Here is an 18,490-nt window from a genome sequence, read left to right as displayed (position 1 = left end):
AATTCTTACTAACAAATAGTATTACTATAATCATGTAAGATTACAGTTCATATCTCATGTAATTCACTATAATAAATTTAATGATCTGTGATCAGAATTCTCCCAAGAAATCATTTAATCTTACCAATACTTTATTTAAAGAATTTCTATATTTATCATCTGATTTAAAAGGAAACATACTGACTTCATTTATAAGTTCCTTTCTTGTACTCTATATAAGTTTCATAAATAAAATTAAAATAATTTTAAGTTAGATATTATGTAAATTAATAAACTTAATTAAATTTTCTTGGTTTATTTAAGTTTTATAGGCTTTATCTTTAATGAGAAGTTTTTTTTAAAATTTAAATTATATCTGTATATTTCTGTATGATTATATAATTATTTTAATATCAATCAATCAATACTTTATTGACGCAGGATATAAAGCTCCTATCTGCGGTACAACAAGGAAAAAGATTAAATAAAATTAAACGATAACGCAGTTTAAATAATTATCAATTAAGTGATTCGATCTGCCACAAAATTAATTCACGTCTACAAAATTTGCTTTACCATAATTTAAGTATACAAAGTAAGTATTGTAACAATTATTTGCAGGAAGACAAATCACCATGGTACACAACAGAATTTGCTTCTTGACAGGTCTCTCGTGTAGTTTGATATAAAGGAATTAATTTATTTTTCTAACGGAAATTAAACTCGTTCAATCCAATTTGAAGCATAATATATACAGCTTCGTAATGTAATTTGAAGTGATATAAATAATTTGAATTATAAAGAATAGATGAGTGAAAAGTCGAATTATCTATTTTCTCCAGGTTTTGCTGTAAACAGTGTTGAATTATAAGTTAATATACGGCTAGTAAAAGTTAATAAGGTGCACATGGGTAAGACTAAATCAGACGACATTACTATTGAAGACAAATCAGAAAACCAATAAAACCGTAATTAGTTTTCTGGATCATCCTTTGAAGAATTTCGAATTTAAAAGACCAGGAACCTAAATTAAATGAATGATAAACTTTTTATAGAGTAATTTTTAAGAGAAATTGCATAACTCAAATCTGGCATAACCAGGGATCGAAGGTCTAATGATTTTATGTTCAAACATAATAACTGGAAAAGACGAAAAATTATATTTAAGTTGCTAGTTTTTAAAGGTGAAAAGAAATAATTCAAATCTCTATTTCCCCGAGTAGCACGAAAAATGACCTGTTTAGTGAGGGATAAATGACATATACTATCAAATAAAATTCCCAAGTATTTATATTGTTCAACTTGTTCATTATTCAGGAACCATGTATCAGATTTTCGACGCAGGATACATTTGTTAATATTAATATGGAGATTACTTTCTAAACAAAGATAAAAAAAGGGATTAATTTTGCTTAGCAAATCGATTTGAGCATTGAATAAAATGACAATATCATCCGCATAGGCCAAATGAGAGATTTCGTAAGCACCAATTTGAATATTAATTAAAGGAAGTCTGTAAATCACTGATGTAGAAAATGAATATATGAGGACTAAGTGGATCACCTTAAGATAGTCCACCAAAGTTTTCAACAGTATAGAAACATTTGATATCCTGTCTAACAGCCATCTTAAACCCTGGAAATAAAGAGTAAATAATTCGAATGAATTTGGATGAAAGGTTAAAGTTGATGAATTTTGTTAACGGAATCAAATGCTCTAGAAAGACCTGCAAACAAATTTAAAAAATCGAGATTTCAATTTTAAAAGAGTATGTTTAATCAAACCAAATAACGAAAAAAATAGAATTAACTGTACTGTAAATTCAAACTTTTGAAAACCTGGCAAATCTCGCTTTACCATTTAGTCCAACAGCCTATTTTTGAGAAAATTCACAGAATATCTCCTTGCAATAATAACGCGACAGGCTTATAATTGTTAGGGTCATCACGAGCCCTTTTTATAAATCATACTATGTAAGATGTTATTTAAACCTCCAGGAATTCACTCTGTGAAAAGTATTATATTAAAACAATTACGTAGTATATATTTAGCTACAGTAGCAGCTAAATATATACTACATAAATTCAGTTATTATATTATCGTGACTTGGAGCTGTATTATTTTCCATTTGAGATAAAGCCTTTAAAGTGAAAGCTGTATCAAACAATTGTTCTCACAATTGTAGTTTAAATGTAAAGGATTAAAGACAGATTCCGACTTTAGCTGCTTTAAAAAAATCTGACAAAACTTCCAAAGGTATTGGGTAATTATTTTAATATTATACTATACTGATACCATTTCATGTTATATTGTTATCTATATAAATTTAATACAAAAAAAATTAATAACTAAAATAATTAATTAATTTTAATATAAAATTTAAATATAAATTATTTATACTTTAATATAAATATTTTTTTATTTAAATTTACTTTTAAAATAGTTACAAAAGTTTACTTTTAAAATAACAAACTTTTGTTTAAAAATTCTTTAAAATAAAAATATTTTTAATATTTTAAAATATTTAATAAAGTCTCATTTTTAAATATTTTTTCAGGTATTTTGTAACAATTTTAAAGGATTTTATTCTTTAGAATTTTTAAACAAAAGTTTGTTTTTAAAATAGTAAAATTTTGTTTAAAAATTCTTATGACTTACAACTTTAAATAATTTTTTTTAAATACAAATATAAAATAAAAAGCTATTTTGAAAAAATTTAAATAATAAAAACTTTAAGTAGAATTTGAAAATAAAAGAAACTTTTTTAAAAAAAATTACATGAACTTTATTTCATGTACATGAAATTGTGTTCATGTAGTTAAACTTTATATTTCATGTAATGAAATATAAAGTTTAAACAGCATGATGTTACATTTTTAAAATAAAATTTTAAAGAAACTATGAAGTTTATACATTAAAAAAGTGATTTATTGATAACAATATCAGATAAAATTATTATTATTAATATATTTTATGTAAATAAATCAATTTTGAAATTTAAAGTGGCTTGTAACGAATTCCTCAGTTATAATAACTAGTAATTTTATTCAGTTAAAACAATATTTTCTACTTTACACAGAAATGATTTATGTATATAATGTAAATGTATTATTATTTTAAATTGTGATAAATAATACTCTAGAATTATATCATTCATTCAATTGTAACGATGGAAATGCCCTATTTAATAAACAAAAATGATATTTAATGATATAATGGCATAATTTTACTTCTTTCCTATTTAAATCTCATAAATATAAATCATTTGAAAACTTGATCTTCTACTGATCTTATTATTTACAAAATTTTAAATATGAGTATCATTTATTACAGGATCTATTGGGTTTAAGTTTAAATATATCACTTGCTTCTTGATTTACAAAAATAAATAAAAACATATCAATTTAAATTTTGAAAATGTGTTTTTTAAAAATATTTCAAAAGAAAACAATTTATTAAGTAATATGTAATGTAAAATTACACTTAGAAAATTGTAAAATAAAACTAAAATTAGAAGTTTTGTAATTAGAATTGTTAGAAATATAAAAAAGCTATGATTAGAAATACTGAAACTAGAAGTAAATTTGTAATTAGAAATACAATAAAATAATTTATAATGTAAAATTTTTCCTTGAAAATTATAAAGTAAAACTCTTATTATAGGGTTTGCTTAACTCGTTTTCATAAACATTATTTCTGTTTAAAAATTGAAAAAAAAAAAACTTTGTTTTCTAATAAAAGATACAGATCAAATGCAATAAGTTTTGTTTCAGATTGCAATATCAGCACTGATTAATAACAATAGCAAAGTCGCAGCTGCTATGTTTTCTTTATCAGTTGTGGTCAGTCTACAGATACTAAGAAATTTTTGAGTGCCAAAGAAAAGAATACAGGCCACACTCAATTGGAGAAGATTGGTTTTAATACAAAGAAATTTAGTGGATATTGTATTCTATATCCATTTAAGTTCCGATTGTTACTAATGAAATTAGATGATCTTCATAAGAGTAAAATCAAATGCAATTTTTCGGTAATCAAGAACGACACAATGGTATTATTGGCCTCAGACACGTTATACATGTGAGAATCGCGACCTGCAATTCTTTTTAGCTTTATATTTTCGTCTACATATTTTATTGTCTTACAAAATATTTTGTATATCCAGTTCTGGTGTTCAATCATAGAATATTTTCAAAAATGTTTTTACATTTTTAAATACAATAAATGAAAATGGTCCGACCGCTCTTTGTGTTTACAGATAAGCACTGGGGGTTTTTTTTTTAAATTTTCTATGTATATAATAATGATGACTTTTAAATATATTAAATAAATTCAATTAATAAAAGTATATGTTTTTCTTATTATAAAAGATACAAATACATATTTACGTTATTGTTTTGCTATAAATGTAGACTGATAGATTATGAAAAAATTAACAGAATTAGAAAGTTGAACACATCATAAAAACAATAAAACCGAAATAATGAGGAAAAATACATTGCTAATATTAGAGATATGTTTAAAAAATAGCTAAATTATCCGAAATGAAAATATGGATTTTTATATAAGAAAATGAATGATGATAATCGACCAATTTGTATGATTTGTAGTGAAACTTTAGCGAACCAAAGCTTAAAACCTGAATAGCTTTTTTAACTTCACCGGATTCAAGCTCTTGAAGACATTTGGAATAAATCATGCAGTATATGTCTGGCCAACTGTCTCAAAAATTGAACCTCTATTTACGAGCTCTCCGATAAAATGCAAGACCATAGAAAATGACTGAATTAAGTAATTTTTTAAAATTATTTTTGTTAGTTATTTTTTAAAAGAAAAGATTAGAAATTGAATGTTAAATAAAAATAAATGTTATCAAATAAATTCTTTTGTATAGTCTATAGGTTCAATGTTAGGGTAGCAAAAATTGTTAATGTTTAATGGAGTCGCTGGTAAAAAGTCTGTGAACTATTGTTCTGGAATATCGCAATACTACTAGAATTTAGCTTTAACATTCTTGAATGTTACAGAGTTGCTTCTACATATTTTATTAATATGAATGTTCTAAAATTTATAGAAGCAATTCTGTACATTTTGTAAATGTTATAGATTCTAAAACGTTATAATTTTTAGAATAAAATAAAACACAATTATAACACTTCTAACTGCAAAATCATTTAAAAATTATGGAAAAACAGTGAAAAATTCTAAAACAATTTTCAAGAGTAATAAAGTCAAACTTTCTTTAAAATGTTACACATTTTAATTGCAAGTTTATTTTAAAATTAAAGAAAAAAATGTTATAAAATTCTAGAAAGGACGACTTTTTCTATAATATTACAACATTTCTAAATGTAGATTACTTCAATGAATCCATAAATAGATTATACGGTGATGCGTAGGAGGATATGGAATATTTTTAGGTTATCGCTCGAGTTAATAAAATTGAAAAGTGGGAAAATGATTTATTATACTTGCAAATTTATAAAAATGAGAGCAATGATCTATTAACAAACAGACAAAACTTGTATTCGAGTACATAAAAGTACCATTTATTAATACTAAATCAGAACGCGAGGAAAGAGATAAGAAAATAATAAAATTATTTCCGTTAAAAAAAAATACTCCACCCACTTAATCTTATAAGTCAAAGATGTAACTTAAAAGTAGAATTGTTTCTATTGGGCATTGGTGTCAAGGATAACAAAATGAGGGTGGTGCATATAAACTGAGTGAGAAGTAATGAGTAAAGATATGACCCATATAAAACCAGAAGCAAATGTATTCCTAGTATAATTCTATTAGTCTAAGTATTTCTAGTGGTCAATTTGATCTAGTATAATTATAATACTCTTACATTTATCCAATAAAAAGTTTTGGATGATTATTTGGATTTAATAATGGAGCAACTTGTATAAATTGATTGTTTTCTGGTGCCGCATTCATAAATGTTTGTATACTTAATCTACAAAATACGTTTAAATAACTGATATTCATAAATCATTCTGAAACCTGTTACCTGTTTTTAAGTGAAGTTTCCGCAATTTTTTGAAATGACTAAACCTATATTTGCTAATGCTGTTAGTTCTAGTTTTTTTTTTACAAGTCGTATAGTAAAAATACACGTGAATTGGGAAATATATTACAATAAAGTACATGATATAACCTAAAACTATTATTATTTTATTGTCTGATATAAAAACTATTGTGCTGGCAACTACAGCATATAAACTGCGAAAATATAAGGAAAAGTATTCATTTCTCATAACACAACTTTCGCCATACTGTTTCTAATACAGTAGCGCATTATGGCTTCTTGAGGCCCGATCAAATTTGAATTAGGAGACTCCATATACCGCGTTGACTTCAGACATTTATCTCCAGAGAAAGTTTTTAGAAGAAATATTTTCTTATAAAAGATTGGTTAGGGACCACCACCAACAGACATTGCTCTTTTTGCCCATAGAATAACGCAATATTATCAGGCTTACGAATGTGTCATTTATGAGATGCAATAAATAGGAAATAAACATCAAATAAAGAAGATAAAATATATTTAAAGTAATTTTAATTGTTTAGAAAATTTTTCTATTATTTTAAAACGGAAAATAAATGAGCGCTACACGAAAATGCAACGAGATGAGACAAAAATGCGGAATAAAAATGATAATAATCTCCTTTACTGGTATTGCATTGTTTTGAAAATTAATACGTCTCCTTCTAAGAGTATAACGAATCTTTTATATTAAAATAGTTATATTTTTCTTTATAATAAACGAATATAGTTGAACGAAACATGATCACGAATATAGTTGAAAGCATATAAAATCGTGTGTTCAGGACAAATCAAAATAAAACCCGTTCTATAGTCTTTTGCGGCAGCTTGTATAAATCGAAATTTTTTACATTAAATTTTCACTAAAAAATATTTTTTCCTTCATGTAATGAAAGAAATAATTACGGAATTCAATATTTAATTATCGTTTCAATGAAGCAATGATGCGAACGACAAGAAAAAAGTTGCCGATCATCATCTAAAGAGAGAAGAATTTAATTTAAAATTTATTTTTTTGTTAATTTTTGTTTTATTTTAGAACTTTTAAATTTGCTCTTAAGGAATTCTATTAAATGGTGAAATGATTTTTCAACAAAGAATTAGTTAAAGAAAATGTAAATCATCATCCGTATAACGTTATCTATATTGAGAAGTTATTCATCTATGTTAGTTACACATCACTTTATTACGGAAGTGCACGGCTCATATGTCCTTTAGTACTATGCAACATCTTTTATTGCACTTTTTTTGACTATTTCAGGATACTGTGACGAAATTTCATACGTCACGAAGATTATCTACGCTCTGTTACAAGCATGAACCTTTAAGGGTTGATGGTTTGTAGTTTGTTACTAATTAAGAAACAATTTTATTACTTCGACCCTATGAAATCAAAATAAATTTTATAATTGTGAGAAAATAAATGTCATTTTTTTGTAAAGCATACTTTAAATTTCTAGTTCAGTATTTTTATGAACGATGAAATTTTGTAATTGAGTTTCATTTATGCATATGATCACGTCATGGGGAGAGTGGTCATTTTTCTTAAAAGAACTTAATTTAAATATTAAAATTTAACATAAATTTCTTATAAATTAAATCAATATTTCTTAATTAGTAAGCTACAATGCAATACCTATAAAAGTTGCGCGTGGCCTTCCACAGAGAAACAGATGAAGGCCCTTGATAAAGGCCCACCCTTTCTTTAACAAGGATAGGTGTGCCCGGGATCGAAATTTGTCGGATTCATTATTCTAATTTTTGAGTTGAGATTGAGAACAATATTTCATTCTACTAATTAGTTTAAAAATTTTGACTTCTAGAAAGATATGAAATTATGTTAAATTAATTCTAAACCCGAATGTATGTTTAGAAATTTCTTAAGTATTTTATAAATTTTGCTATTTATAGTAAGTACTGAATACAATGAAATAAAATAGTATCTAACAAATTTTTTTTTCTGTAAATCTTATAAAATTAAACTGAAATTCTTTGGAAAGACTTTACTTATAACAAGGGTCTTAACAGAGAGGGTCCTCCAATGGCTAAATGGATAAACCATTGGTTTCGCGCCTCACAAGCAGGCTGCCACGAAGAGCTTCCCTGGTTTTATTCATGCGTCTAACATCTAAATAGCAGCCAGTTTTACAGCACTTCTCTTGACAAATCGTCTAAGTGTTGCATGACTATATTCAATTAATCCAATCCAATTCTAGAATCTCTTGAACCCTCCATCAAGTTTAAGGAATTCCATAGAACCTCTAGAGGTTTTATGTCAAGAATTCCTTAAACTTGATAGAAAAAATTATAAGGTATATCTTTATTTTCACTAATTTATAACAAAAATTTAATATTTCCTTCAAAAAATGAACTTAAGTGACTTAATTACAGTACTATTATCAGTACCTGTGTCTATCATTAACAGAAATCATAGATATTTTCATATCGCATTACAGTTATATATTTACAATTGACATTACGTATTACAATGTTAAAAAGTTGGTTTATAATGTTTTGATAATTGTATTTAAATAGGATTCGTTTTCTTTGTAATTCTACGCATTTTATTTTAGGCATTTACAAACGTTATTTTGTAAGAAAGGGTCAAAAGAAAAGATTAATAATGTTTGACTTATAAGGTAAATCTAGTTTAGAAACGAAAGATATCAAATTATCATATGCAGTGCCTGAAGAGGTCAGATGAAGCCCGAGTTAGTCAAAGTATGAGGCCCTACTCCTCCCTGAAAGTCATTAAAATATTTTCACCTGTTTTGTTGCTGTATTTATATATTTAAAATATATAAATACAGCAACAAAACAGGTGAAAAGTGGATATTTTTTACCTCTTATCAAATGAAACTTGAATTTACATTACTTTCATATCGTCTTTTTACCATAAACGATTACTTTTTAAACCATTCTGTGTTTGATCCTGAACTAAATAGCCTTGTTATTGTTCTGGACTCCATTTCACTAGGTTTATATCAGGTAAATTAGTGAAAATTTTAATTTTTTTAAAAAAGAAATTTTAATAATTATTGAAAATCAAACGATTTGCTATATAAAAAAAAATTATCTTAATACTTACTAAAAATTAAAAAAATTACTTTTATTCTAGTATAGAATAAAAGACTAACTTAATAAATAAATGGATCAGAGAACCAGCAGTTGAATAAACATTATCAAATAGCAGCCTTTTAACATGAGTCATATAGAATCATTCATCTGTCAAAAAAGAAAATTCTATGTTAACATCAAAAATTTTATATGAAATATTTCAATTCCACAAATAAAATATTTTGTGTCTTTATCAAAATATAATTCTTGTAAAAATAATTCGGTTTTATCCTGTAAAAATTGCAATTTGGCTCAGAAAAAGGAGAGTCAAAAATGCCATTTGGTCCAAGCCCAGATACAGAAGGTTTCAAAATTTAGTCTTTTGTATGAAAACATAATATTTAAGTAATATAAATTAAAAATTATTTTGGTAAATGAGTTTTAAAATATGTTTTTAATTGCTTTATTGATTTAATTCATTTATTTTTACTACTAGGAAAAGTTGGGTCCGACATTTTTGATTAATCCAGCCCTCATCTCATCTCTCTCAGACTCTGATTAAGTGAAATATTTCCCATAGAAGTTAATGACTCCCTAAACTAGATATTAATCGAAATCATTGCTACCAGACATACTTTATGCAGATGATTCAATGATCCAATTTAAATAATTTGATTTTATTTCAAAGTTTTATATTCCTTTACAATTCTTTTGTTTTTGTGAATTGTTAAACAATTACATTTTGACCCATAAAAATATTTAATAAGGGAATGATTCATTTCAAGCATAAAAAACGAAAAAAGTATGATTGATTATCAGGACAATTCTTTCGTCAGTAAAGAGAAACAAACTTTTTTAAAGTTCAATGTTCTCTTATATAGGATAAGAGCCTATTTTTCTATTTGAATGTCAAGTGAAAGCTCGTTACATTAAGTATTTTTTTATTAAATCAAGAACTGTTTAATCATGTTTTACTAATTTAACTCCAAGGTCGTATTGTGACTTGTGACTCTATGCTGTAACATATAAGAGATCTTTTCTCTTCTACTAAATAATAAATTTAAAAGTGTGAGGCTCTAAGCTGTAGCTTGTTTATCTTACATGTAAGTCCAGCTCTGTTTAATTCATCTATTTATCAAATTATTTTCAAAATCTGTAGTTTTTAATACGTGTATCTTCCTTTATTTACTATTTATTTAATATTATTAATATTTATATAAATATTTTCATTCTAGACCTTTCAGGGTTCAGTAGCTAAAGCTTTCCTCGAAGACCCCAGCTACCGAATCCTGAGGCCCATATATTAAACTACAGACCTAACTTAAAATAAAATAAAATAATTATCTAATAATTTCTTTATCGTGTAAATTTAAAAAGATGATTGTGTTTATACACCTTTAGAATTGCACCTTATTTTCGTGTGATTAACAGCTGCAGACTTATAAAGCAATTATAATTCGTCAAATCTCTATACTTAAAATATCAGCAGGTATTTCATAATTGACAGCTTCATGCAGTTCATATAACCTATTCAATTTTCACACTCGGATTCCTTCTCCTAATTATATGTAGAAAGAAAAACAGCTGATGCGTTTATCAATATCACAGTTTATATAACAGGATTGCCTTGATTATCGGCTTTCTATACTTTCTGTTCTTAAGGATATTTGAAATAGCGATTAAAATTTCTTTGGTTATTGTCATAATATCAAGATTTCAAAAATGAATCAGTAGAATCGGGGAAATTCCCGAGAATCCAGGAAAATTTAATAAAAAATTACATATTTATGAAGTTAGAATATTAAATTACTTTACTATTGTTTATCCCTAAGATATGCAGAAATTATTAATATTTTCAAGGTAATCCAAAGAATAAATCATAATTTGTGGAAAATTTCTGGATATGTATCTGTAAAATAAATTCACATATCAAAGTTATTTTCAATAAATACATGTTGAGAATAAATAACTAAATTCCACGTTTAATTTCCTTAACGTAGTAAATACTGTAGTATTAAATGCAGATAGGACAATAAACTTAGAAATTGATATAAAGTATCAAATAGCCTATACCTGTTTTGTAATAAAAGTGTTGCCATGAATTAATCATAAATAATTAAGTAATTAGAAACAAGACGTATAAGTGTTGTTGACTGAAACTATTTAACATTAATTTAAGATTTACTTTCAGAAATTAATGGTTGAATGCACAGGGTCGCATTAATGCGTAGGCATACCCAGCCATGTCCTGGCTTCTCGCCTTTTTTAAGGTCTTCATCTCGCTGCTTAATACTATTATTTTTGTTTTATATTTATATCAATACAATGTCTCCAAAGAAATTGCGCCGGAGGACCTGAAAAGTACTTAATACGGCCTTGATTAAATAATACTGACATTCGAAATATTCTAGATGTTGTTTTCAGGATGATTTATGCATTATAATTCGATAGAGCCAGGGATTCTACAATTTAATATATACTGATTTCAATACAATATAATGCACTTTTACAATTTTATATATTAACTTAGCTCCTGTTAACATATACTTCAAGCACATGCTATTTTTTACATGTACAGTACAAACTCCCACAAGCTTTTATTACATTCTGTATTCTCAGAGTCGGATTAAAACTTGTGGTCGTAACTTTTAAGATATAGAATAACCGTTTTTCTCCACTAAATAATAATAAATTTTAAAACGTGAAGCCCTAAACTAGTCTTGTATCGTGGGTCCCTAAGCTGTAGTTTGTTTAGCTTACAGGTAAATCCAGCTCTATGCATGCGGGTTTTCAATTACCTGAGAAATTATCAGGTTTCTCGAATAGCAATCTTCCTGTGAAACTACTAATTCAGATCCTGAAACATTAAAAATTAATAATAACAACTTAAAGATTCGAAAACGTATACAAGATTGTTCCACTGAATATTTAATTGAAAAGACTTGTTGCCTGGATTCTGAATGCCACATTACTATAAAAATAATTTATATTTATCTCATTGATTTATTTTTATTGCAGTTTAAATATATATTTTATAATTTAAAACATTTCAATGCCCATTGCTCAACTCCCAAACGTCTTATGTCTCATTTCATCATACAGCATTTCTGTTGCATCATCTTAACTAGTTAAAGCGCTTTCTCTGCCTGACATGTATTTTAAAATATTTTACACGTGGCATTTTTAAAATACAACTCGTTACAAGTCATTGCATTGGTGTATTCTAATGAGAATCCTTGTCTTTCGCCTGACTCATAAGGGATCTAATCATCGAATTCTACTAATCGTAAAGTAATCCTATTATTTTATAAAAGGGTCTGATAAAATTATAATAATTAAATTATTTTTAAAATTTTAACAATTACATTTTAATTCAATTTAATTTACAGAATATTATATCGAGGTTTGATTTTGTTACATAAAACATAAACTCGACATAGCGTTCTCCTAAATTACGCCACTCTTGTAAAAAGCCAGTAAATATTCGTGAATTTACTTTCTGTAAATTTTGAAATGTAAGAAATTGCAAACGATGTTATTCCCATCGCATAACATTCAAAATTATGTGTAGACATAATTACTATATGTAATATTATTGATTAGGTACTTCAATTTAGTCCCATATTCGATGTAGTGCTAAATTCGTAGAGATTAAATCGAAGTTTGACTATATTTCTTTAAAGATAAATTGTATTATTTAATAATCAGAGCCTATTTATAATTTAATGAAGAAAGTTTGTGAAATGAAATCTGAAATCATACTCTTACTTTACTTCAATGTTTTTTAACTTCGTGGTACTTTCTGAATTTACGTAAGTCAAGTATTTGTTATTTCATAAAAACATTTGAACTGTTGAAAGCATCACTCATACAATATTCGTTGCAATGTATTGAGAAAACTAAACTGAGTAGTAAATGATTGTTTCATCCTGTTTGATCATTTATTAAAATATCTAAACGGTTGCAATTCGAATTAAAATAGATGCGATGTAATTACTGAAAGAATTTCACTATAAAATTATTATGCAAAAAAAGGAAATGAAACTAGTGACTCAAATATTGAAAATCAGAAAATAATTGTTTAATTGAAGAAAATTTCAGCCCAAATGCAATGACTATTTATTGTGATATCGTCACAATGCTGGGCTGCAATTTTTAATTTATTTAATTTAAAATATATTCTCGCCACCTCAAATTAGTGGTGGCTTGACCCTGTACATCATACTTTTCCTTTTAACAATAGATTCGTGCGGGTCACCTAACACCTTTCAGGTGAAAATTTTTGAAATGAAATAACATGACTTCCGGTTTGCATCGGAAGTTCATATATAGTTAATTGGGACTCTACCCCTAACGTTTCCATATCTGGTCTCGTCTTTCATCTATCTAACTCCGTTTTCGAGATTAAGAAAAGACAGACAGGCAGACGAAAGGTGGAAATTTATAGGTCTACAATTTTTTATAATTGCAGCCCAATTAATACTTCTAGAGACCATAAACGCTTACTATTTCGGGGCTTATTGAGTTTTCCGTTCTTATATACCTCGTATAACTATTTTTGATTATAAGCCTTTTGAATGTCGAAAGAACCAAACGAAACACTTATTTTGTTTATACACAATCTAATTTACTATTACGTATACGTATAATTGAAAATTTCAGAGAAGATACCAAATAAAAAAAAATTTTCACGTAGAAGAAACTATTTATAAGTGAATTAAATGACCAATTCATAAAACCCGATTGTCTCGGACTTTTCAAATTGTCTGTAAATTTATAACTACACATTTAATCTAGCTAAGTGTTAAATTTCTGTGACCTCGAAATATTTACGAAATGTTTTGTTTATACTGTATTTTCTTATTTTTGATAATAACGTTAATAACGGTAATTATTATTAAGTAAAATGCTCATTCTAAATTAATAAAATGATAAAAATGTTTTTCTTTTTATAAAAGACATTTCGATCAAAAAGACAAAAGGCCTCTACAGCTTTAATTTAAATTTTTTTTTACTTATTTCCATTGATTCTTTCCCTAAGAGCTAAAAGGGAAAGCCAAGTAACTGTTGGGGAAACTCTTTTGGTTGTGCCTAACAAGACTCATCCAGCACTAATTGCAATCTATTTGCATCTTTAAAATACCACCAAATTTTATTCAACAGAAATTAAAATTGTTTACTTTAAAGCAGTATATGGAGAAGTTGACTCCAAGTCATCTGTTACTCCCAAAATCGGTTCTTTATTTATGTTTGTCACAAAAAAGTCGGAGATGACATTTCCAAGGTTCATGCAGATTGGAAGGGTTTGAAAATCACAATCAAGTTGATTATTCAAAACATACACGCTCAGATCGAAGTTGTTCCTAGTATTGCTTCACTCCTCATCAGAATTCTAAAACCTCCCAAAGGAATTTAAACATGAAAATCTTGCTTTCGATGACATCAATTATCATTTCACGAACTGTAAGACCACGTTCTATGTCCACAGATCTTGCTGGAATAGTGAAGAAAACCCTGAGTATTTTGCCAGTATGTTGAGTGCACGACAGACGGAGCCATCCTCATAATCCTATTGAAAAAATCAAAGCCTAAAGGAGCTTAAAGTTAAAAAATCAAGAAGCTTAAAGTTTCAGGAAAAAAGTTGAAATAAATAAATGATATGATAAAATGGCACTAAGAGGGCCTTTTTATAATCATATCCATTATAGAATTGGCCATATTCACAATCGGGCGAAGGGTGGTGAAAAACGGGACCAGACATATCCGATCAATTTATCCAAAAAACTCCTCTGATCTTACGACATAGGTTTGGGTGTAGAAACTTTTTCATTAGTTCTATATGATATGTGCTGCATTGCTTCCAGCGTCTTGCTATGTCACGTAATGTCTTTATTGTCTCGGCTATTCCGAGATCTCCATATACTATTCCGTTTAGAGCCCCGAACCTTTATTTCCCCAATAGTTTTTCATAATTTTTTAAAATGGAATTATCTAAATACTGGTATATCTTAATGTATGGATTTCTCACAATTCATATTATAAGAATCATATATTTAAAAACGAAAAAATATTTTAAATATTTTTTTATAATATTAAATATTTAAATTTCAATACTTTTATTATTTTGAATTTTAAAATTATTCAAAATAATATTAAAATATAAATTTTAATAACAAGTACTATTATTATAACATATCGTAACAGAATAAACTATTATGCTGCCATCTATGAGTAATAAAGTAACTTATGCGTTACTTTTTAATACATTAGAGAGGTTGAGGCCCAAGTACTGTACAACCGTTAAACTTGTATGGAAAGCAAAAGTACACGTTTGACGTTTGAAGTCCAAGTAAAATACGTTGCGGCGCTCTCATGGGATATTGTTGAAAAATGGCGGAAACATTTAACGACGAGGAATGTTACCAGCAAAGGTAAATAAACAAATTAAACTATTTTAAAGTATTTATAGGATGTTTAATAACACTAAATAATTATTTTTAATTAGCGTTGTGTCTCCTACCGTACGATCGGACGATAGGACTACCTCATACTTTTGTCGAGGGAAGTAGTGGCTTATGTAAATCCGAAAGCAGCTCGGGAAATTATTTTTAGAAAATTTACAAACCTATTACGCTGTTGATGGTAGAAGATGCCGTGGAAAAACAAACCTACTTCTACAGAATTATGACAAGCTATTATGAAGGCAAATATAGACTATGTAAATTCTATAGGCACTTCACATCACTTGCAAAAAATTGAATAATTAAATAATTTTTGGATTAGAATCGTCTGTTTCTTTACAATATTATTCACAAATGCTTAAATAATCTTTATTTTAATAAAATACGTCATAATTTTAACCCCAAACAAAAAAGTTTAAACCGATCTTCTACTCGCCATGCTAGATGTAGCGAACTCCATTATCGACCGTATAGAATTGCCAGATGGCGGCGCTCGTCCGTCCGCCGTTCACATTTTGGACTGAATTCGTGCGCCTCAACCTCTCTATTTTATAATAAATAAATACCTGCGTTAGTCAGAAAGAACCGAGTGGGGGATATTTTTGGCGTCTTTTTCCGTGAGTCTGACATAGTTATATGCTCGTGCTAGCAACGAAATAAAGGCTATATCGAGTTGTTCCTGTGCGTATTGTCGAATTTAAAATAATCCCATCCTCGTCGCCAATTAACATTGGCGACGAGGATGGGATTATTTTAAATTTCTGAAACACGTCTAGCCCACAAAGGCCGACGATAATACGATTGTATGCTGGTATAAAATACGTCATAATTTTAACCCCAAACAAAAAAGTTTAAACCGATCTTCTACTCGCCATGCTAGATGTAGCGAACTCTCCTTCCTCATTCACATCTCATCATGGTGACCATCGGCTCAGTACAACCTTTCGATGTCGATCAACCAAGAACTTGGGGCACGTATATAGAACAAATTACCTATTTTTGCGAAGCAAACGACATTGTCGACAATAACAAAAAGAGAGCAACGCTTCTTGCCTCCTATGGTCTTAAGACACTTGAGATTCTATGCTCCCTTACTGCTCCAGATCGGCCTCGACAAAGGACCTATGATCAGTTATTGACTCTTCTCAAGAATTATTTTTTCCCTAAGCCACGAATAATCTACCAACGTTTCCAATTTCAAAAAAGAGTGCAGAAGGTAGATGAGGCTGTAAGTTCTTATTTTGTCGATCTGCGCCGCCTTGCAGATGACTGCAGTTTCGGAGAGATGTTACCCGAACGTCTTCGTGACCAATTTGTTTGCGGTATTCGGGATGAAGCTTTACAAAAGAGATTATTAGCTGAGTCAAACCCAAAATTCGATGACTGTGGTGGCCAGAAACCAAAACAGAGTACCAGAAAATTCTCAAAATCAAGTTCTCAACTAAAACCTAGTAGTGGCTGTGGTGGTGCACACCCGAAAAGTAAGTGCCCACATCTGAACGCCAAATGTCACTACTGCAAGAAAACTGGACATATAGTGCGGTTAAAAAGACACCTGAACCATCAGTATCGCTACAATATGAAAGAAAAAATCGACCACTAAGGACATCTGCCTTCACAAATGAAGTTGGTGTTGCATTATCATACACTGTCAACAACCTTGGTCCAACTACACCAACCATGAAGTGTAAGATCACTGTTCAACTCGACGACCGTCCATGTGAATTAGAAATAAACTCTGGTTCTTACTATACAATCATTAGTGAGGACAAGTTCATAAGTTTGTGACCTACCAAGACTCCCAAGTTACGGCCAGTTTCCTTCGTTCTCCATGATTTTCAGCGTAAATCAACTAACCTTAAAGGATAGTGTACCGTTTCAGTCTCATACAATGGACATGTATGTCAACTACTTGTTGCAACTGATTGTCGTTCTAACCTTCTCGGTATGAACTGGTTTGAACCGTTAGGAATTAAATTGTGAGGTGTCAATTTTGTTTCTTCTGATAGTATCACAAGAGTCATTGAGTACCACAAGTATTCGATGGCAAACTGGGCAAATACAGAGATCCTCTCGTATCTGTGGACTCAACACACCCACCAATCTGAATGTAAGCACATCCAGTTCCACTCGCTCTCCGTCCAAAAATTAAAGAAACAATTGATACTCTATTAAGAGAAGGTGTCTTCGAACCTATTGAAGATCCAACGTGGGCTACACCAGTTGTGCCTGTTATGAAACCATCTGGTGAAATAAGACTTTGTTGTGATTATAAAGTAAGGTACTGTACGTTTCAAAATTATACGGACACGAAAAAATTAAAGTGAAACCCAAATTTGCTGCATTAAGTGGCAAATATTTTATTAAAAGTAACATGGATTTACATGTTTCCACACTGCAAAATAAGAATTTTAATCAAACATTAACACTCAAGGTGCGACAGGAAAAATATTTAGAAGTATTTAGTTTCCAAAGCGTTGGAATTGACATTAATTAAAATAAATTTTCCTTGCCTAAATTTTACCTGCTTAAACGCAAAATGTTGAGAAGAGAAAATCTTTGCCGGTAAAAACGAAATATCGTGTCTACAATTAGTGATAGGGTTGAATCAACCATAGAAAAGAGGCTCAATTAATAGAACATCGTGGTTAGTTCTCCACAAAAATCCAAGAACAGTTGGAAAAATTGATAATTCAATGAAGTGGGATATCCAATTAATAGGACTTCATCTTCCCTAGTTCCTTTGTTTATCTCCTTCCAGAAGTGGGATAATTCTTTCATACGGATCGTCAACAACGCGCGGGAAAAATCCCGAAGGTCTCCATGTTTCCGATAAAAGCACGGTGGTAATTGTGGAATAAGTGTGTGATATATGTCGAATATATATGTAATATATATATACGAATACAATTTTTTAGCTTATAAAAAGTGAATGACATAG

At 28.6% G+C, this 18,490-nt stretch overlaps 1 protein-coding gene across 1 annotated transcript; it reads left to right on the top strand.

The window, feature by feature from the left end:
• The first annotated feature begins 16,465 nt into the window (after positions 1 to 16,465).
• On the top strand, positions 16,466 to 17,152 carry LOC136978152 (uncharacterized). Its single transcript, XM_067273805.1, has one exon. The coding sequence runs from the start codon at positions 16,466 to 16,468 to the stop codon at positions 17,150 to 17,152; it is 687 nt and encodes a 228-aa protein (XP_067129906.1).
• Positions 17,153 to 18,490: the final 1,338 nt, after the last annotated feature.

Source organism: Centruroides vittatus, unplaced genomic scaffold, assembly GCF_030686945.1.
Source record: "Centruroides vittatus isolate TY-2023 unplaced genomic scaffold, ASM3068694v2 contig_5, whole genome shotgun sequence".
NCBI classification, from domain to species: domain Eukaryota; kingdom Metazoa; phylum Arthropoda; class Arachnida; order Scorpiones; family Buthidae; genus Centruroides; species Centruroides vittatus.
Note: the sequence above shows the minus strand (reverse complement) of the source record. Positions and strands in the feature narration are given on the sequence as shown.